The sequence below is a fragment of the Phytophthora cinnamomi genome, assembly GCF_018691715.1.
Source record: "Phytophthora cinnamomi strain GKB4 chromosome Unknown Contig21, whole genome shotgun sequence".
Taxonomy (NCBI): Eukaryota; Oomycota; class Peronosporomycetes; order Peronosporales; family Peronosporaceae; genus Phytophthora; species Phytophthora cinnamomi.
In genome coordinates, this window is record NW_027150954.1 from 3179776 (window position 1) to 3200571 (window position 20796).

The following is a 20796-nucleotide window of genomic DNA, read 5'->3' on the forward strand; positions in this document are numbered from 1 at the left end:
CTAGCACGTGATGGAGCTCGGCTGGCCACTGCACGAACCCTTGCTGGACGCGCTCACGGTGACGCCCGAGAACGTCCACCCTGACACCGCCTTGGGGTTCGCCACGATGTCGTACAGGTTGGTGGCTGTGCCGGACAGACCCGAGATGGTCACGCCCTGGATGCTCACGTCACTGGTGGCCGAGCCCGTGTAGCCGCCCTTGGACTTGCTGTAGTCCGAGTGGATGACGATGGCGTTCTTCACGTTCGTCAGCTTGTTGTTGGTGTATTTGGCGTTGGACACGAGACCCTTGAGGCCGATGATGGTCTTGATGCGGATGCCGTTCACGCTGTTGACGATGGTGTTGCCGCTGACCGTGAGTCCTGACACCGTGTCGGACTGGTCGACGGTGTCTCCGCCCAGGGAGCCGATGGAGACACCGTGTCCACCACTGCAGTAGTTGTTGCTGAAGACGGTGTTGGTGCTGGACTGCATGGCCAGGCAGTCGTCCTGGTTGTAGATCTTGTTGCCCGTGATGGTGACACCGTCGTTCCTGCTGAGGTCGAATCCGTCCGTGTTCTTTGCCGTGCCGTCGCCGGCGCTGGAGTCGAGCGTGAGTCCGCTGATGGTGGTCTTCTGCGAGTTGAGGACGCTGAAGGTGCGGAAGGGTGAGTTCTTGAGTGTGAAGCCTGAGAGCGTGGAGCCCGTGACGCCGTGCAGGCGGAAGAACACAGGGCGACTGATGGAGGTGCCCTGCTTCCAGTACCAAGCACCCTGGCCGTCCAGAGTGCCGGATCCCTTGACGGTCAGGTTGTCTCCGCCGAGCAGCACGAGTGGCCCCTCCCACGTCTTCGTGCCGAAGGTGGTGGTGCCCGTAAACTCGATGGTGGCGCCGCTCTTGGTCTTGGTCAGGTCGAGCGTGACGCCAGCAGGGACCGTCAGCGATCCGATAGTGACGGAGCTGCAAGAGGAGATATCAGTGCCGGCCTTGTAGGTGCCGGTGAGGTTGCAGGCGCTACCGCCGCTGGTGGGTTTGGCGATAGATCCTGCGTTGGTCGAGCTGCCGCTACCCCCAGTGGGGGCAGTGCTGCTACCACTGCTGCTCAGCTGTTGCTGTTGCTGTTGCTGTTGTTGTTGTTGCTGTTGCTGGGGCTCCGGAGTCGTGCTACCACTACCACTTAATTGTTGTTGTTGTTGTTGCTGCTGCTGGGGCTCCGGAGTCGCGTGTTGAGAGTGGTGGTGGCTGGTCTCGGTGGTGTTGCTACCACTACCACTTAATTGTTGTTGTTGTTGCTGCTGCTGCTGCTGTTGCTGCTCACTATCTTGCTGGGAGTGGTGGTGGCTGCTCTTGCCCTCGGCTGCCATGCGCAGCATGGGCGAACCATCAACAGTGGCGGCAAAGATCGCAAAGGCAGCGAGCGCGGTGGGAAGAAGCTTCATGTTGGCAGCCGGCGCGTCGGGAGGTGGGAGCAGTGGTATTTGCGGTGGAGGTTGAGCCGGAGGTGTTCGGGCCGATGTAAATTGCGGAATGAACTTAGATGTGAAGAGACTCGACCCAGGTCTAGTACAACGGAGACAACCACAGCAGGCAGCTGCCGAGCTGCAATCAACGGCTCCGTTGTGTCCGCAAGAGCATCGCACGTGGTACATCTGTCGTTCGAACAGCGCTAGAAAACACCAGCATGTTGCCACTAGCGGCGGTTCATTGAAGCGAGCGTCGGCGTTCGGCGCCCGGCACAACTCGATTCCGCAGAGTGACCAGTGTCCATGTGGACCGAGCCGTCCCTGGCGACAGTGCCAAGTCTCGGCACTATCTTGGCCCGAGGCTGGTAAATAGGTCTTGGCATGCAGTTGGCGTTCGTTCGTAGATCGCAGCCAGGGTTTCGTCCAAACATATGCCATCGTAGAGGTGACTTTAGTGGCTCACGAAATCGCGGGAAACGAGTCTGCATTTTTCGCGACGTGCTGGTCGCCGACACAGCCACCTACTGTAGTTTAGGTTTTCTGATGGAGAGATTTCGTATTGTAGCAAAGGTGTAGTGAAATAGATATACATGCATAGTATATTTACGAGGCATTCCAGCGACCTCTGTGTTCATAAAATGATTATTTGTACTCTTATTTCCTGGTTTGAAGAATCTGCAAATCTATACCGAACTAACGGATCCATGAGGAGTTATGTACTTCGAAGTATTATACATACACGATCATCACGAGTGATCTGCTACCTGCCCTGTATGTGCGAAGGTATGTGCGGTAGCATTGTCATTAGTCGACGGTGTCTAAAATACAGCAGGGATTAACGGCAGACCATCGTCTGCGATGGGATCAATTTCTCTGGTCAATACACGTAGCCTTGCAGCAGGTCCGAGTTGAGCTGCTCTTCGTCGTGGGGGCGGCAACAGCACTCGCTCAACATTCACTCACTACAGGACTCCCCGAAGACAGACGGCATCCGACATTCAGGCTGTGCGTGGTATTCCTTGACGTCAACACACGGGCACCGTCTCAGTTCACGCACCACTTGTCGGGGGGTGGGCTTCGTACTTGCATCGGGTTAAACGGAAGAGCTCTAGAGACGAACTAACTCATCTGCTAGGGAAGAATCCCGCATGACGACAACCAGTAAACCCGTTGCTTATTCAGAGTCCAACATACTAATGCTCGTTGTCCAGGTCGTCATGCGTGCGCAACTAATTGTTCCTCGAAGCGAGAGAAGTACGTCGTACCGGGCACTCGGAGCCTATTCACACGTACCAGCCCTTCAATGAACCTACTGGGTATGTGCCCATGAATGTGGCCCCGGCACACCGCAAAATGACAATCTTAATTAAGGCGATCAGCACGTCGCGAAAAAATGCAGACTCGTTTCCCGCTATTTCGTGAGCTACTAGAGTCACCTCTACGATGGCATATGTTTGGACGAAACCCTGGCTGCGATCTACGAACGAACGCCAACTGCATGCCAAGACCTATTTACCAGCCTCGGGCCAAGATAGTGCCGAGACTTGGCACTGTCGCCAGGGACGGCTCGGTCCACATGGACACTGGTCACTCTGCGGAATCGAGTTGTGCCGGGCGCCGAACGCCGACGCTCGCTTCAATGAACCGCCGCTAGTGGCAACATGCTGGTGTTTTCTAGCGCTGTTCGAACGACAGATGTACCACGTGCGATGCTCTTGCGGACACAACGGAGCCGTTGATTGCAGCTCGGCAGCTGCCTGCTGTGGTTGTCTCCGTTGTACTAGACCTGGGTCGAGTCTCTTCACATCTAAGTTCATTCCGCAATTTACATCGGCCCGAACACCTCCGGCTCAACCTCCACCGCAAATACCACTGCTCCCACCTCCCGACGCGCCGGCTGCCAACATGAAGCTTCTTCCCACCGCGCTCGCTGCCTTTGCGATCTTTGCCGCCACTGTTGATGGTTCGCCCATGCTGCGCATGGCAGCCGAGGGCAAGAGCAGCCACCACCACTCCCAGCAAGATAGTGAGCAGCAACAGCAGCAGCAGCAGCAACAACAACAACAATTAAGTGGTAGTGGTAGCAACACCACCGAGACCAGCCACCACCACTCTCAACACGCGACTCCGGAGCCCCAGCAGCAGCAACAACAACAACAACAATTAAGTGGTAGTGGTAGCACGACTCCGGAGCCCCAGCAACAGCAACAACAACAACAGCAACAGCAACAGCAACAGCTGAGCAGCAGTGGTAGCAGCACTGCCCCCACTGGGGGTAGCGGCAGCTCGACCAACGCAGGATCTATCGCCAAACCCACCAGCGGCGGTAGCGCCTGCAACCTCACCGGCACCTACAAGGCCGGCACTGATATCTCCTCTTGCAGCTCCGTCACTATCGGATCGCTGACGGTCCCTGCTGGCGTCACGCTCGACCTGACCAAGACCAAGAGCGGCGCCACCATCGAGTTTACGGGCACCACCACCTTCGGCACGAAGACGTGGGAGGGGCCACTCGTGCTGCTCGGCGGAGACAACCTGACCGTCAAGGGATCCGGCACTCTGGACGGCCAGGGTGCTTGGTACTGGAAGCAGGGCACCTCCATCAGTCGCCCTGTGTTCTTCCGCCTGCACGGCGTCACGGGCTCCACGCTCTCAGGCTTCACACTCAAGAACTCACCCTTCCGCACCTTCAGCGTCCTCAACTCGCAGAAGACCACCATCAGCGGACTCACGCTCGACTCCAGCGCCGGCGACGGCACGGCAAAGAACACGGACGGATTCGACCTCAGCAGGAACGACGGTGTCACCATCACGGGCAACAAGATCTACAACCAGGACGACTGCCTGGCCATGCAGTCCAGCACCAACACCGTCTTCAGCAACAACTACTGCAGTGGTGGACACGGTGTCTCCATCGGCTCCCTGGGCGGAGACACCGTCGACCAGTCCGACACGGTGTCAGGACTCACGGTCAGCGGCAACACCATCGTCAACAGCGTGAACGGCATCCGCATCAAGACCATCATCGGCCTCAAGGGTCTCGTGTCCAACGCCAAGTACACCAACAACAAGCTGACGAACGTGAAGAACGCCATCGTCATCCACTCGGACTACAGCAAGTCCAAGGGCGGCTACACGGGCTCGGCCACCAGTGACGTGAGCATCCAGGGCGTGACCATCTCGGGTCTGTCCGGCACAGCCACCAACCTGTACGACATCGTGGCGAACCCCAAGGCGGTGTCAGGGTGGACGTTCTCGGGCGTCACCGTGAGCGCGTCCAGCAAGGGTTCGTGCAGTGGCCAGCCGAGCTCCATCACGTGCTAGGTGGAAGTCTAGACCGTCGTCGCGGTTGCGTGTAGCGCGGAAAGCGTGCGCGGCGGTGCACGAGCAAGAAAAGTGCTGCGGGCTGTGTTGGCTTTCCTTTACTTTGAGTTTATTGGTAGATGTCGCGAAGCTGCTACGAAGCGAGTAGCTGCTGTTAGAATCCTCTCGATTAATAGATGTTTGCTGTGTTCAAATGGTTTGCGGTGTGTTAGGCGCTGGTGACCCACTATTACTGTAAAAGTGGATGGACGACTGCGGGACGGATTTTGCAGTGTCCACCTAACTGTGGTTCAATAGTATTACTTAGTACAACTTTAGCTCTTTCGCCGTGATAGAGACCGTAGATAGAGATAGGCGTCATGTTGGATACTCGGCAATTGGCGTCGGGCCTTCGGTCCATCGCGGGATGACATGAGCTCACAATGTATAATACAACCGTATACTACAGTCATATCTGAGAAACGTGTAATGCACTCGTCGTATATATATCGGACAACCCAGGCAGGGTCGTTTTGCCCCCCCCCCCCCCCCACCTCCCCACCACACACACTCCTTTTCCCTGACAGTGAGTGCTTTATATTGCGTGTATATTCTTCTAGTTACGCTGCAAGCATCGTAGCAAGTAGAAAACCATGTTTTCGTGCAAGAAGATTGCTCTCGCTTAATGTTGTACTACGGTCAGCTGCGTATGCAGCCAGACTAAACCTAGTTCTCACCCTTGTGGGGGTACCATTGAATTCTCCTTCGAGGAGCTCTGCAGCCTGGACGATACGTGCCACGCCCGAGAGCGTCCGCTTCGTCCATTTTCACCGTTCATACCCCAATATCCAGCTACACGTACAAACGATCCCCTCGGTAGTAATCCCTAGGTAAGAAATACCTGCTCAACAGGCCAATACTCCGATTAATACCTTTCTATACAAGCTCAAGTAATTCACCTCACCCCTCAACCGTCACAAAGGAATGCAGAATCGTCTGGTAGCGGCGGGCGAGCCAACCCTCGCACAGGCTGACTTTGTGCATACATACATATGTATTTGTGTTCGACTTTCACGTTTACGGTTAAATTGCTATTTTGCAGCTGAAGCAGCTGGTTACACTCCAATCCAGTTATTATCTGCACAAATCGAACACGGCCTACGACGTTACGTACTCACGATACGCCTCGACAGCCGTGGGGCTTCCACGCGCCTGACAGTCATATGGGACCTCAAGGAGAAAATTTAGGATTTGAACTCCGCAGCGATCCTGGCCTGGCCGTCATCAGAGATTTGCTTTTGCCAGTGCGCGTTTCAGTAGGTAAAGGATCTTTTCTAGGCCCTTTGTACTACCGGTAGGCTCGAGCAAGCTGCTCGGAGCAACGAGGCTACTTTATTACCCTTTCTACGATTTATGTGCCAAACCAGTTGTGGGTACAGCACCCACGAAGTTGTCTGCCAACGTACGGCGATCGTGGGCCACGATCGCCGTACGTTGGCAGACAATTTCAGTGTTCACGGCTCCTACAGCGGCAACGATCTGTTGAGACAGGCCAAGCTTCAAGTTTTGGACCGTTGAGTTGTTGCTGTATCCTTTTGAGCCTGTGGAAGGACTTTCAGGCCACTAGTTTAATGTGATGTTGCACGATTTGCTGTCGGCCATGTGGGAAGCAGGCAAGTGTGGCTCGAGCACATGAATGTTAATTCAGAGACTACATACATGTACATCGTCCAGCCTATAGCGAGCGCCGGCGACCAAAGAGGTGTGGGCTCCACACCTCTTTGGTCACACTGTGGAGTCATGGGAAAACGAGCAGTGATGTGTCTACCGCCGGGCTCTTGGATGTAGAATGAATGAATACAATGAATACAATGCTACAAATACTGTGCGTTACATGCACATGTACATGTAGTTCTCCTGAGGTGTATGTTCTCAAAATTACCCGTCTCACTCTTCAATTCGCTTCCAAGTGAACATACCAATACCTCCTCCGTGTCAGCGATGAAGATCTTCGCCCACTCTTTCGCTGTCCTCGCCCTTCTTGTTGTTGCCACCAACGGATTGGATTTGGTCACCCAGAGCGATGTGACCCAGGAGTCCCAATCGAGCCAAGTCGGTCAAGTGTCCCCTACTCGCCGAGCCAGGCCGGTGAAGACTCGCCGAACCAGGCAGATCAAGTACAGCAGGACGACTCTTGCACGCTGTCTGGCAACTATATTCCCGGCACCAACGTCTCGCATTGCGACACTATTGTGATCAACTCGCTCGCTGTCCCGGCCGGTGTTACGCTTGACCTGTCCAACGTGACCACTGGCGCCCACATCAAGTTCCGAGGTCGAACGACTTTTGGCCAAAAGGTAGGAAGTAGATGTTTTGGGGGCTCAGTTTTCGGTATAATCTGACTCAAGCTGCTGTTGGGTTGCTCGTTGTAGCTGTGGGATGGGCCGCTTCTGAAGCTGAAGGGAACAGACCTCACTGTCACTGGCCCGGGTACGCTGGATGGCCAAGGTGCCTGGTACTGGCCTCAGGGCCAGAAGGTCACCAAGCCGGTCTTCTTCAAATTGAACAGGGTGAGCAACTCGACACTCTCGGGCTTCAAACTCATCAATTCCCCATTCCGCACTTTCAGCATCGGCAACTCCAACTACACGACGCTCACCGGTCTCACATTGAATTCCACGGCCGGCAATGGCGTTGCCAAGAACACGGATGGCTTTGACTTAAGCAGAAACGACCATATCACCATCAAGGGCAACCACATCTACAACCAGGATGATTGTCTCGCCATGCAGTGCAGCACCAACACGATCTTCAGCCGCAACTACTGTAGCGGTGGTCACGGTATCTCCATTGGTTCACTTGGTGGCGAGAAGGTAGACGACTCCGACACCGTTACGGGCCTGTTGGTGAAGGACAATGTTATCATCAACAGCGACAACGGTCTTCGTATCAAGACCATTACTGGTTTGACTGGATTGGTCAGCGACATCACCTACATCGATAACAAGGTTGTCAACGTCAAAAATGCCATCGTGATGCACTCGGACTACAACAGAACCAAGGGCGGATACTCGGGAATTCCCGATAGTATGGCGAACATCACCAAAATTAAGATCGACGGTCTGTCAGGTTCTGCCACGAACCTTTACGACATTGTGGCCAATCCGGACGCAGTATCGAGCTGGTCGTTCACCAACATCGCGGTGAACGCAACGAACCTTGGCAACTGCACGGGCGAGCCGATCAATGTGCAGTGCTAACCACTACACGTCCATCCATAAAAGACCCAGCACGAGTCTTTAGTGTGTTTAAGTCGGAAATAAAATAGATGTCTCTTCTACCTTGCTGGCAGCGGTGGCGAGTTTCATGGCCCCCGTGCAAGACGATAGGTAACTGGTAGAGTGTACTACTATTTAGTATTACATACAATTGCTAGGGGCCTGTTCCACAAAACCTCGATTTGAAAACAGCGGGATCGACTTTCCACTGGAACGAAGCATTCACCGTTTTGCTCGATCCGCTGGAAGCGTTTGCGGAACTCCCAGATGTCAAACATGATCTCTCCATTCTAATACGTTATGTATCCTTATGTCGCAACAGAAATAATGTTCTACAGTGTCATTTAGCGGGTTAGAGGTGCACTCAGTCCTCAGCCACTCAACTACCGAACGCGACGCCATTTACATGTAAGTGGTGACTTGCTCGTCTTAGTGACTCGGACTCGCGCAGTTCGTAGACGTGACCATACCGCTCAACAACAATGGCACGCTGGCCGTACGCTGCCGCCTTTTGTAACTCCGGACCCACCTCCAGACCCAGCGTTATGGCTCAAGAAGACAGAGCAAGCGCTGAGGCCCTGGTGTAAGTAAAAATTCTGAGATCCGTTCCGAACGAAGTTGTATTTTCATTGGCTAAAATTGCATACAGCACTTCGGTTTTGGCGTTTTGGTGTGGTCATATGCTATTAATTCTACCCGCATCACTACAGATGCATTTCGCTGCGAGAGAAGCCCCCTTGCTGTAGGACTGCGCAGGGAGGTAGACATTGGTCTCTGTGTGATGGAGCTCACTTGTATGTGGCTTGCAGGACCACTACATGTACGAGCCTCTCACTGGCTCGCAGTGTGTGTACTGCTATTACACGCCCAGAACTCGTTCTGACCACATTGGTGTTTGGGAACCAATTTCGGAACTCGTCTACTGTACTTGGACTATAAAGTCTTTCCGGCCTTACCCAATCCCTTGAGCAATTCTCAGCACAGTTTTACAGTGTATTATACTTAGACCAGGGCCTTACTGCACCATGACCGCTCGGGCAGACGAGGTGATGCAATTCTGAGAAAAGGGGTCGTCTGCATGTGCACGGTTCGAGACCATTGATCTCAAACTAAACAAACGTTGTCGGATTGAAGTGGACTTGCAAATGGATAGTTTGCACTGCAAAATTTGCAGAGTCAGACGGATCGCGAAATGCATATGTGTAGGAGATCGTCTACTGTATATTTTAGCTGTTCACTCATGCTGTGTGCCTTGAAGAATTCCCTCTTGGGTTGATTAAATCAACTTGACTTGTAGTTCGGTATACAAAATGGTCGCAATTAGCTACAACAAAGAACAAGTACGTACCACATTAAAGGCCTTGCAACAATTCTCGTTTGCACGACTATTATAGTGACAGGCATATCTACATATTTGCTTCGGATCCCAAAGGTCGGACAGTCGGAAGCAAGCGGGCTATCCCACCTGTGTGCATACATCTCTCTCGCTCGCTCACTCTCAAGCCACTAACTCCGCGCGATTTGCCGTGCAGCATTGCGCCATGTGGAACGCAAGAGAGTGGCGCTGGCCCAGATTGTCGACCACAGGGGTGTGGACGTCTCAGTGACGGTCCACAGCAGCGTGTGTTCGCGTTTAATGCTTTTTAATACATGTACAGGTGCATGTTGAGTGCACTTTGTCCGCTATCACCGAGAGATAATCAATGATCTGCTGCGTGATGCATCTGCCTTTACTTTTAAAAAGGGTTAAGTACCGTGGCGGGCTCACACCAAACGACTTATCAAGGGCTCATTCCGCAATTTGCACCCCCCTGCTCACACGAGCCCTCCGATACCAGCAACTATGAAGCTTTTCGTATCTACTTTTGCTGCGCTCGCCGTATTCGTTGCCGCCGCCAACGGGCTTGACCTGGTCACTCAGACTGGAGTCAGCCTTGAGTCTCAGGAGAGTCAAGTCGGCGAGGTGTCTCCCTACACCTCTCCGAACCAGGCGGACCAAGTGGAGCAGAATGACGCTGACCAAGAGCAGCAGAACGACGCTAGCAGGACTGACGAGGACCCGAACCAAGCGGAGCAAGTGCAGCAGAACGACGCTAGCAAGGCGGACGAGGATCCGAACCAAGCGGAGCAAGTGCAGCAGAACGACGCTAGCAAGGCGGACGAGGATCCGAACCAAGCGGAGCAAGTGCAGCAGAACGACGCTAGCAAGACGGACGAGGACCCGAACCAAGCGGAGCAAGTGCAGCAGAACGACGCCAGCAAGGCGGACGAGGATCCGAATCAAGCGGAGCAAGTGCAGCAGGACGACTCTAGCCGGACTTCTCAAGACTCACCGAACCAGACGGACGAAGCGGACGACTCCTGCACGTTGACTGGCACTTACGTCGAAGGCACCAACGTTACCCACTGCAGCTCTATCGTTATCGATTCGCTTTCTGTCCCTGCGGGAGTGATGCTGGATCTCACCAACGTCACGGACGGCGCCAGCATCAAGTTCCAGGGAACCACGACTTTCGGCACGAAGGTAAGCGTGCTGCATGCAATCCATTGTGTTTTATCACGCCAATACTAACTTAATCGTACCTTTACCACCTAGAAATGGGAGGGTCCGCTTGTGAAGCTGAAGGGCAACAACCTCTCGGTCACTGGCCCTGGTACGCTGGACGGCGAAGGTTCGTGGTACTGGCCGCAAGGCCAGAACATCACGCGCCCAGTGTTCTTCCGCCTGAGCAAGGTGGTCAACTCGACGCTCTCGGGCTTCACCATTAAAAACATGCCGTTCCGCACTTTCAGCATTCTTAGCTCGAACTCCACAACCATCTCCGGACTCACGATTGACTCCCGTGCCGGCAGCGGCTTGGCCAAGAACACGGACGGTTTCGACCTGAGCAGAAATGACGGCATCACCATCACGGGCAACCGCATCTACAACCAGGACGACTGCCTCGCCATGCAATCCAGCGTCAACACGATCTTCAGCAACAACTACTGCAACGGCTCGCACGGTATCTCCATCGGTTCTCTGGGAGCCAAGGAAGAGAACATCAACAGCACTGTGTCTGGTCTCTTGGTGAAGAACAACATCATCGCCAATAGCGCCAACGGCCTTCGTATCAAGACCATCATTGGATTGAAGGGCCTTGTGAACAACATCACTTACACCAACAACAAGCTGGTCAACGTCAAGCACGCCATTGTCATGCATTCGGACTACAACAAGACCAAGGGCGGATACTCGGGCATTCCTTCCAGCTTGGTGAAGATCACCAACATCAAGATTGACGGTCTCTTCGGCACGGCCACAAACCTGTACAACATCGTGGCGAACCCTAGCGTGGTGTCGAACTGGTTCTTCACCAACATTGCGGTGAATGCCACGAACATTGGTAACTGCACGGGTGAGCCGAGCAATGTCCAGTGTTAGCTTCAACATTCGCGTTAGTCATTTGCCGTTTATACACTCGATGTCGAATCGATGTGGAGTTGGCTCGACAGTAGTAAAACTGAGAGCTAATACCAGCAAGCTTCACAAACCCACAGTCTGCGACACCTTTATCTACAGACTCACCGACAACCGAGTGAATACGATGGTGTGGATCCATGTATAATACTTCTACTTAAGTAGCCCCCTCCCCACTTGAGAACCTTACCAGGTTTCCTGGTGCTGTACAGTGCTGTAGTCCAGTCAGTGGCGTTTAACAGCGTGTTATGTGTACCTATTGGTGCTGAAGAAAGAGGAGAATGCAAGGTGAACATTCAGAGCGCGTACGCTTTGTGAAGTGATCATTGATTGTGGATGGCGGAACTGTAGTTGCAATTGTCTGTTTATATCATTCCGTATGCTGGCTTCACCGTATCACTGCAGAGGAAGGATGAGGGAAGAGGGGATCGACGATCCCCTCTTCTCTCATCCTTTGCGCTTTAACGCAACAGGCCGGCAACTAGATAGGATAGATGGGTTTCGGCTACAGCTCAGTCTGGATTGCTTTGTAGCCATTGGGGACCTCCGGATCCACCTCCAGATCGAGCACTATGGTAGACAGAGCAAGTGCTGATCAAACAACTTAGAAAATTTCAGGAGGCTATTAACTAAGGTTCAATAGACTACCTTCTCTAAAATAACTTATTTGCTGGAGTTGGAAAACAGTATACGGTAGTTGGGTACATAATACCTGAACTAATGTTGGTGGGACCTTTGTGTGACTTTGTGCAGGTTCTTTTTCATTCATAAGAACAGGTTCGAGTGACAAAGTACATGTAGTGGTCTTGAGCAGCGAATTTGTAGCTAATGTGGAAGCTACGGCGGAGCGCCAACAGAAGAAAAAAAAACACGTACGCAAAAACAGCACATACAGTGCCAACTTCAACTTGTCGCTTGACGTTTTGTATCGCGCTTGAATGTACCAACACAGCGGTACCGGATCTTGAAAGGGCGTGGTCTCGACGCAATACTCGTCGCGCCATCGCCACCATGAGCCGCCTGCGTGCGTTCGCCGCGCTGGCCACGGCCGCCACGGCGCTGCTGACGGTGCTCGTCGCGTTCGCCATCAGCAGAGCCAACCGCGTGTACGTGGGCGGCCTGGCCTGGCCGTTCGTGTCGGATCTCGGGCGCGGTACGGCCGCCCATAGCTGCCACCTGCTGGCATGATACGAACACCTCACTTGCTCGCTAACGTGGCAGACCCGCCCGGCTCGTACGTGCTCTTCTTCGGGCTCAACGTCGTGGCCGTGCTGCTGGGGCTCACGTGGAGCTTCAACCACGAGTACAAGCAGCGCGTCCTGCAGCAGAGCCTGCAGAGCGGCCAGGTCTCGCGGCTCGTGTGCTCGCTGTCGTACGTGGGCTGCCTCTTCGGCGTCGTGGGCGCCTTCGGGCTGCCGGTCTTCGCGTCCTTCGATGCCTCGCCCACGCTGCACAACAACGCGGCCTTCGGCTTCCTGCTCTGCGAGTCCGTGGCCATGTTCTCCAATGTACGGCGTTGCTGCGAGCGACTTGGTGCCCTTCCCCCTTGTTGCTGACGCTGAGCTGCGTGCTGGTGCTCTGCAGACGTACTTGAACTACAGGATCTTCCTCGTCAAGCGCGCCGAGATGGACGCGGGGGTGTTCATCACCGACCGGTACGGGCCGCGCAGCGTCTCGCGCATCAAGCTGGGCGAGCTGCAGGCCGTCAAGCGCGGCTTCCTCATCGAGCTGTCGTGCGTGGCGCTCTTCACCATGTGCGTGATCGTGTACCTGCCGGTGCTGTACAACGACTCGGAGGCCGCGCACCTCACCATCAAAGAGGTACGAAAGCAGGCTGTTGCGAGGCTGTAAAGTGTGCTCAACCTCCTGTGTTGCTGTGCCGCAGTGCATTGCTCTGAAGCTCGGGGAGACTTACTGCAGCGAGACCATGCGGCTCGACGACGTGTACACGAAGCTCTGGGACTACGGTGAGTTCGCTGCGGCGGCCTGTCTTGAAAGTTCTCCTTCGACTCAGCCTCGTGTTTCTTGTCGCTATCGCAGAGAAAGACATCGCGGTGCACCAGGTGCGCGCGCTCGCGCAGCTCGGCTGCATGCTGACGCTGATCGGCTACACGCTCAGCTTCTTCGCCGACAACAAGGAGGAGGAGACCATGAAAGACAAGGACCGCACGGCGGCCGCGATCGTCTACTACCAGCACAGCGCGTCCGCGCCGCCTAAGCGCAGTCCGCGGAGGTCTCGCCGGAATAGCACCGGCACGCGGCGGAGTCAATCCACCGTCAGTGAGCCGTCCAAGCACTCGAGTCCGCCGTGACGTCACGGCGGGCAACAGTTCTCGAGCTGCGATGGCCAGCGAGAAGCAGCTAGGCTAGTGCGTGACCAGACAAGCTGGCCGGATGAAAATACACGTAGTCGTCGTAACCGCTGGCCGCGTCGCCGAGGTGCCCGCTCCATTACCGAAACGATTCCTCCGCCATGGCGTTCCCGTACCCGGTGAGCACGCGCATGACGACGCGCAACGTGGACAAGATCCAGCTCGAGCGCCGGCGGCAGGAGCTGGAGCACTCGGCGCTGCACAAGTTCGCGCAGGGCAACCAGCTGCAGGCGCTGCAGAACCAGTCGGACGCCAACGTGGCGTCTCGGCGCCGCACCAACCTCGCCGCGCAGCTCTCGGCCGAGCGCATGCTGGAGGAGGCCCACGCCCGCCAACTCAGCGAGCGGCAGCGCGCGGCGCGCGAGCGGCAGCAGAACGAGGCGCTGGCGCGCGCGCTCGAGGTGGGCAAGAAGGCCCAGGAGCAGCAGCAGCGCGAGGTGCAGCGCATCTGCGAGGCCAGCGAGGAGCTGCGCGAGCTCGAGGTGTTCCTCAAGACGGCCTACATGAACAAGGAGCGCGCGACGCAGCAGCTCGAGCGCGAGACGCTGGCGGCGCTGGACCGGCAGCGCGAGGCGGCCATCGAGCAGCAGATGGAGTACGACCGCCAGCGCGCGCTCGTGGACATGCACAACCACGAGCTGCGCAAGCGCGTCGAGGCCGAGCAGGGCAAGCACGTGCTGCAGGCGCAGATGCTGCAGCGCCACGAGCTGCGCCGCGAGGCCCAGGTGGAGGCGGACTTGGAGCGGCTCAAGATCGAGCAGCTCATGCAGCAGGTCGAGGAGGAGGACGCCTCCGAGCTCGCGCGCAGGGACAAGGCCCGCGAGCAGACCCGCGAGATGATCGACCAGGCCCACCAGGAGCGCGAGCGGCTCAGGCAGGAGCGCGTCCAAGCTGCGCGCCGCGAGGACGAGGCCATCGCCGAGTACCGGCGCCGCGTGGAGGCGCGCGAGGCCGACGTCAAGGCCGCGTCGGAGGTCAGGAAGGCGCAGGAGGACGCCATGTTCCGCGCCGTGGAGGCCGAGATCCAGGCCAAGATGCGCGACGAGGAGGAGATCGAGCGCCTGCGCGACGAGCTGTGGGAGGAGGAGCTGCTCCAGAAGAAGCGCGCGCAGGAGGAGGAGAAGGTCGCCGCCAAGCTGCTCGCCAAGGAGGAGATGATGCGCAGCAACGAGATGCAGATGCTGCTCAAGCAGGAGCTGCTGGCCCGCCAGCGCGCCGACGAAGAGGCCTTCAACGAGATGCTCAAGGAGAGGTTCCGCTCCGAGGAGCGCCGCGACATGGAGCTGGCCGCGTTCCGCCGCAAGCAGCGCGAACAGTTCGTGGAGGAGATCGCCCGCCACCGCGCGCTCAAGCAGGAAATGGTGTACGCCGAGCTGCAGCGCGAACGCCGCGAGCGCGAGCGACAGGAGCAGGACGAAAACTACCGGCGCCAGGTCGTGGAGGCGGCCAAGCAGCGGCTTCTCCGCGAGCACGCCGACGTGTTGCAGGGATACCTGCCGCGCGCGCTGCGGCCATCTTCATCGTCGTCTTCCAGTGGCTCAATCTTCCGTTGATAAATTCATTCTGCTTTAATGACAACCCACCGTTTGCTCCAGACGAGTTGCTGCAGGTCTGCTGCTTGAAACCTTGCATTCAGCCAAAGCCAACGTGTATTTTTTCTCCTTTGATACCTGGTGAGCAGCTACATGGCCGAAATGCTTTCACAGGAACTTTAGTTAGCCACACAGCTAAGAGAAGGGTTTATCTCACCTGACTCTTCGCGATAGTCTCATGACGGTGGCGTTGTGGTCCATGGCGTCGTCTTGGTGTAGCTACTGCGATTGAAGAACGTCGGGTCGGCCACCTACATGGCTGGCTGCATCCTCGTACTGCTCGATTATCTGTAGATCTTAAGCGAGCGGTCCATGGACGTGGAAGCGAGGAAGCTCGAGTCGGGCGCGAATTGGACGCCCGTGACGACAGCCTTGTGATCGTTGAACGTCTTGACAGCCTCCCAGTGGTTCTTGCTTACTTCCTTCAGCACCTGCACGGCCTGTGCGCTGGCCACAGCAAGATGAGAGCCGCTCGCATCGAAGCTGATCGAGTGGATGGCCCCCAGCTTGAGTTGAGGCTGCTCTTTCTTCAAGTCAAGCTCGAAGAAGCTGGTGGCCTTGCGCAGATCCCAGAGCTTCACCACGCCGTCCTCGCTTCCCGACGCTAGGTGGTAGCCGTTCTCGGAGAATCCCAATGCACTAACTGGCGCAGCGTGGCCCTCGAACGTGACCACGTTGGACAACGAGTTGACCGCCCACATCTGCACCAATTTGCTCTTGGCTGCCGTGCCGAAGATGCCGCCGTCCGGGTGGAAACGCGCGCAGCGCGCCTTCGTTAAGCCGCCTTCTTGGGCTTGCCGGCCGAAGCTTGGGGCATGGCCAGCTCGCCGTTGAGCGTGTAGCGCGAGAGCAGTTGGCCGCGGCGCACGTCGTGGATAGCCCACGTCGCGTCGAGCGAGCCGGAGAGCACGTAGTTCCCCGTCGGGTGGATGGAGGAGCTGGCGACGGCGTCGTCGAAGCCGTCGAGCGTGTAGCCCACGCCGTAGCCGTCGCTCTGCGGGGTCCAGAGCTTGACCGTCTTGTCGTGCGAAGCCGTGAGCACCATGTCGGCGCTCGGGTGGAACTCGACGTGGCTGAGCTTCTTGGCGTGGCCCGCGAGCGTGGCCACGAGCTGCTGCTTGTCCGTGTCGAAGACCTTGGCGTGCTTGTCCAGGCCGCCCGTGGCCACGAGCGCGGGGCGCTTGGCGTCCACGGCCACGCACGTGACGCCGGGCTTGTCCGAGTCGTGCAGCGTGTGGCTGGAGGCGGCCGTCCAGCCGTCCAGGCCAGCGAGCAGCGCCGCGCGCTGCGGGCCGTCCTTCTTCTTGAAGTCCTTGCGGCGCCTGGCCAGCTCCTTCTGCTTGGCCTCGACGTTGGCCAGCACCTCGGGCGCCAGCGCGGCGCCGTCCGGCGCGGCCGCGGCCATGTCCACGTCGGCCGGCCCGCCCGCGGACAGCTGCGCGGCGCGCTCCTTGAGCGCCGCGTTCTCGGTGTTGAGGCGCGCGATGACGCGGCAGGCGGCGTCGTGCTGGTACAGCGCGTGGCTCAGCTCCTGGCGCGTCTGCTCCAGGTGGCGCTTGAGCGTGAAGGTCTCGAGCATGACGGCGTCCCACTCGTTCTGGAAGGCGGCCAGCAGCTGCGGCACGCTGGCCGCCTCGGGCGCGGCGGGGGAGGAGGCGGAGGCGGAGGCCTTGGAGCCCGAGGGCGCCGCGCGCAGCGGCAGCAGGTCCTGCTCGGCGTCCAGCTCGGCGCCCGTCACGGGGCAGCGCCGCTGGTTCTGCTCCAGGTACTTGAGCAGCAGGCGGCGCTCGAACACGAGCCCCGACTTGAGCGACACCACCGGCTCCACGGGCACCTGGCCGCTCAGAGCGCACAGCATCATGGGCGAAGGGCGGGGCGTTTGCTGGATAGGTGGCCACAGCACCCGCCAAGTGGTTTTACGCAAGCTGATTGGCTGGCGACCAAATGTTTTTTTTTTTTTTTTTTTTGCAAAAGAAAATGGTCGCAGAACTACCCTGAAGCTTTTGTGTGTGGCAAAAGTCGAAAGCTGTTGTCTAAGCGCGGAGAATGAGTTGATCGAGTTGTGCTTTGGCACAGCCGGTCATTCTCGTAGGTGCCAAGCCACGTCTTGGCGCTATGAAAACTGCCACAATTCTTGATCTACATGTAGCTGAATCCCATGGCTGCCTGGAGGCGCGCGCGCGCGCGTGTGTGTGGAACGCGTTGTTGCTTTATCTACTTCGGTTCTCCTCATGCCACGTCAGTTCTTCTTACGTCGCAACTCCAGGAACTTCTTGTAGAGCGGGTCATCCATTTGTGTGGCGCGATCTAACTCAAGCATCTCCTCGACATACCATTTCGGTCTATGTTTTTTTGCCCATAAACGCACCTTCACGTTCAGCTCCCCCGGTGTGCCATCGTAGTAGATCGGGGGCTCGAAAATGTTGTTCTTGTGGTTGTATATCGCGCTGTCGTACTTCTCCACATAGCGATAATAGGTCTTGAAGTTGGCATTAGTCGCGAGTTGAGCTTCCGGGACGTTTTCCAAGTTGTAGTGGCTCCAGATTCTTTGAGCGGAGTATCCTTCTTCAAACCAGTAGTCCAATATGCGCCCTTCAGCCTTATACCGAAACCGTTTTATGTACTTGCAGTTGGGTTGCGCCTTCAATACCGATTCTTCAACCCCTTTAGCCCCAATGCAGCTTTGACATAGTCGTCGGACTGCTCGATCACAGACCATAGATTGACTTTCGCCCACATTTTGATGGACGAAAATAAACCTCTCGCTTCCGTGTTAGGAGATACAGAGCCTGCTGCCCGCAGCAACCGTCCATCGCTACTGACCGGCAGAATATCAGGCGGGATCGCCATCAAAGTGGTCATTGAAATTGTCCTAGCGACTGGGGTTTGTTCAGCTCTGATCGCACTGGCAACGAACGCCGTTGCAAGTATCAGTATAAGTCGGTCAAAATGCATGCCGTGCGAACAAAGATTGAACTTGAGTGGTAGTGCGTCAATTTGCAAGTGCCGATGGAACAGCAAGACGACAGGACTGCACCATTTGATACATGCATGCACTCCCGAAGATTCACCTCGGGATGGGACTGCCAGATTAATTAAATTAATGTACTGTATGTCGAGGGGATGCTTGAGTTAGATCGCACCACACGAATGCATGACCCGAACTCCAATAAATTCCTGGTGTTGCGAGGTAAGAAGAACTAACGTAGCACGAGTAGAACCGAAGTGGATAAAGCAACAATGCGTTCCTCCTAAAAAACTACTTTTCCACGCACTCTCTGTGACGCATTGCGTTAAATACATTACTGGTTTTGTAATTTATTACTGGGTACGTAATTGATAAATACGTGGTATTCAGGCATATATAGAATGGGCATTCGTCGCTAAAATGGGCAACAGTGCCACTTCCTAATTTTAGAAATTGCCCAGTATAAGGAGGGGGGTTACAAGTGCTGTGAGGCGCCGCCAAAGCACCGCGAGAACGCCTTCTGCACTGGCGGCAGCACAATGGGGGAGAGATCGACAGCAAGAACCGATATCTCTCTGTACGACGCGATACAGCAAACACCCAAGCCTAAGTCGAAGCAAAGGTCGACTCCTTTTCAGAGTGCCCATGAGCTCGAGTTTGGGCTCCAGGTTAGCGAGCGAGAACCATCAAATGGGAACAACGTGCTCAGCGTTCTTTGCCGTTTTTGCGCCGTCTTCGACAGGGAAGAAAAGGTAGGCGCTAAGCGCAAGAAGACGACAAACATCAAGTACTTCCGCCGCCCCTTTCGTCCTGAGCACTATCGAAAACACCACTACAATCAGCATCCCAACAAGTGGAAGCAGTACCAGCTTCTGACTGAAGCCGAGTGCAAAACGTTCTTTGACGACCGGTCTCTACATCGCTCCAGTATGCACCTGTACCTGAATGAGAACCAAGCTCCACTGGTCATCGAAGTTGACCGGACTATTGTGGAGGGCATTATCGACAGTTTCCTCGTCGGAGACGACGTGGATGATATCTCGTGGGATCGCATTCGCTCCCCCCTGTGCTGCAATGTTGCCAACACTCATTATGTGCTGAACATCGTGAACCCAGTCCAGTTTCACCTGATCGTTGACAACTTAAGCATTGGGATGTCTTTCCGAATCGAGCAGGAACACTCAGCAATGCGGCAAATGTACGCTTCCAGCACTGAGTTCCGCGCGAAGGTGGAGCAAAACGTCAAGCTCGACTTTGCAAACTGCTGGGACTCGCTGGATGCTCAATATCCTGCGTTGAAGCGGTTTGCAGGTGGTTTAGCCACCATATTTCCGGGAACATCTACCGTAGAGAGCGATTTCTCGCTACTTAAGTGGGTGAAGCCGTCGTACAAGAGTCGACTGACGGATTTTTCTCTCGAGGGCGCTCTTCACACCAAGCAGTTTGAGGAACTAGATAGCATTCCGCTCGATTAGATCACGGTCTGTCGCGAGGCTTCGCCTGGATATCTTGTACTTTGTATAATGCCCACCAATGCCCCTTCCAAACTATGCGATTTGCCCACTTTAGCTTATTTTCGTACAAATCGGCAATTGCCGATCTTATATATGTCTGGTGGTATTTCATGATACGCATGGGCGCTGTTGACAAAAATTAGTGACATTATGCCAGGTTCCAGGGAAGCATCACCATCAGGGTTTGGTAGTAGTGGGAATTTCGGATAGCAGTGATACTACTACTACTATCATACACCTGAAGATATGTTCTACTAAGACTGTTAGCATTTTGGACAGTTTAAGTACTATTATCACTACTATTGTACTACTAATGTACCCATGTCGGCGGCTACCAGAGCTTTCGTTCCATTCGTCTTAGCCGAGGCCATTGTGGCGCAGAATTAGTTGCCGTTGTGCTCGCTCATTGTCTGTTCTCGTTCGCAGTGGACTCATCATAAAGGAGCTGGTTGAGAAAACGCACTCTTGAAACGCAGCCGAGCAGCCCCGTCTTAGCCAATCACGTGCAAGTTTCACTACCGATGGATATGTTTTCTCGCCAACCTCCACAAACCAGCGGGAGACATCAATGTACCCACACAGCTGCTCTACACTCCACACACGAACGTTTCGTTTCCTGTCTCGCACACTCTTCGTTGAGCGGACGCTGTACCTTTTCTGCACCAGCCCATTCCATCCGAAGCTGCATCAGCTTATGCGTTTATCGAGGAACCAGCACTGGTCTCCTCTGCAGCGGGGCCGTAGCTTTGCGTCAGAGGAAGACGGGTTAGACTCAACGTGTAGTTGGGTCTAACTTGACTCACTACTTTAGCTTACACGTTGCGCTACGTGTATGAGGAAGCGCAAGTACTTAGTAAGAACTTAGG

General features: G+C 55.6%; 7 protein-coding genes across 7 annotated transcripts; 4 read left to right on the top strand and 3 right to left on the bottom strand.

Annotated features, from left to right (window-relative positions):
- IUM83_03856 (polygalacturonase) lies at positions 1-1419 on the bottom strand (the record flags this gene model as incomplete). The annotated part of the gene is made up of 1 exon (XM_067927889.1): positions 1-1419. The coding sequence occupies one exon, from the start codon at positions 1417-1419 to the stop codon at positions 1-3; it is 1419 nt and encodes a 472-aa protein (XP_067795175.1).
- Positions 1420-3348: 1929 nt separating this feature from the next.
- IUM83_03857 (polygalacturonase) lies at positions 3349-4767 on the top strand (the record flags this gene model as incomplete). Its single annotated transcript, XM_067927890.1, has 1 exon — positions 3349-4767. The coding sequence occupies one exon, from the start codon at positions 3349-3351 to the stop codon at positions 4765-4767; it is 1419 nt and encodes a 472-aa protein (XP_067795176.1).
- Positions 4768-12495: 7728 nt separating this feature from the next.
- On the top strand, positions 12496-13796 carry IUM83_03858 (uncharacterized protein; the record flags this gene model as incomplete). Its single annotated transcript, XM_067927891.1, has 5 exons — positions 12496-12637; positions 12706-12992; positions 13069-13305; positions 13370-13451; positions 13525-13796. 5 exons carry the CDS (start codon positions 12496-12498, stop codon positions 13794-13796), a joined length of 1020 nt encoding a protein of 339 aa, XP_067795180.1.
- A 161-nt stretch (positions 13797-13957) lies between these two features.
- IUM83_03859 (Meiosis-specific nuclear structural protein 1) lies at positions 13958-15409 on the top strand (the record flags this gene model as incomplete). Its single annotated transcript, XM_067927892.1, has 1 exon — positions 13958-15409. The coding sequence occupies one exon, from the start codon at positions 13958-13960 to the stop codon at positions 15407-15409; it is 1452 nt and encodes a 483-aa protein (XP_067795181.1).
- A 323-nt stretch (positions 15410-15732) lies between these two features.
- IUM83_03860 (Pre-mRNA-processing factor 19 2) lies at positions 15733-16149 on the bottom strand (the record flags this gene model as incomplete). Its single annotated transcript, XM_067927893.1, has 1 exon — positions 15733-16149. The coding sequence occupies one exon, from the start codon at positions 16147-16149 to the stop codon at positions 15733-15735; it is 417 nt and encodes a 138-aa protein (XP_067795265.1).
- Positions 16150-16223: 74 nt separating this feature from the next.
- Positions 16224-17309, bottom strand: IUM83_03861 (Pre-mRNA-processing factor 19 2; the record flags this gene model as incomplete). Its single annotated transcript, XM_067927894.1, has 1 exon — positions 16224-17309. One exon carries the CDS (start codon positions 17307-17309, stop codon positions 16224-16226), a length of 1086 nt encoding a protein of 361 aa, XP_067795406.1.
- A 1752-nt stretch (positions 17310-19061) lies between these two features.
- IUM83_03862 (uncharacterized protein) lies at positions 19062-19891 on the top strand (the record flags this gene model as incomplete). Its single annotated transcript, XM_067927895.1, has 2 exons — positions 19062-19084; positions 19159-19891. The coding sequence occupies 2 exons, from the start codon at positions 19062-19064 to the stop codon at positions 19889-19891; spliced, it is 756 nt and encodes a 251-aa protein (XP_067795278.1).
- Positions 19892-20796: the final 905 nt, after the last annotated feature.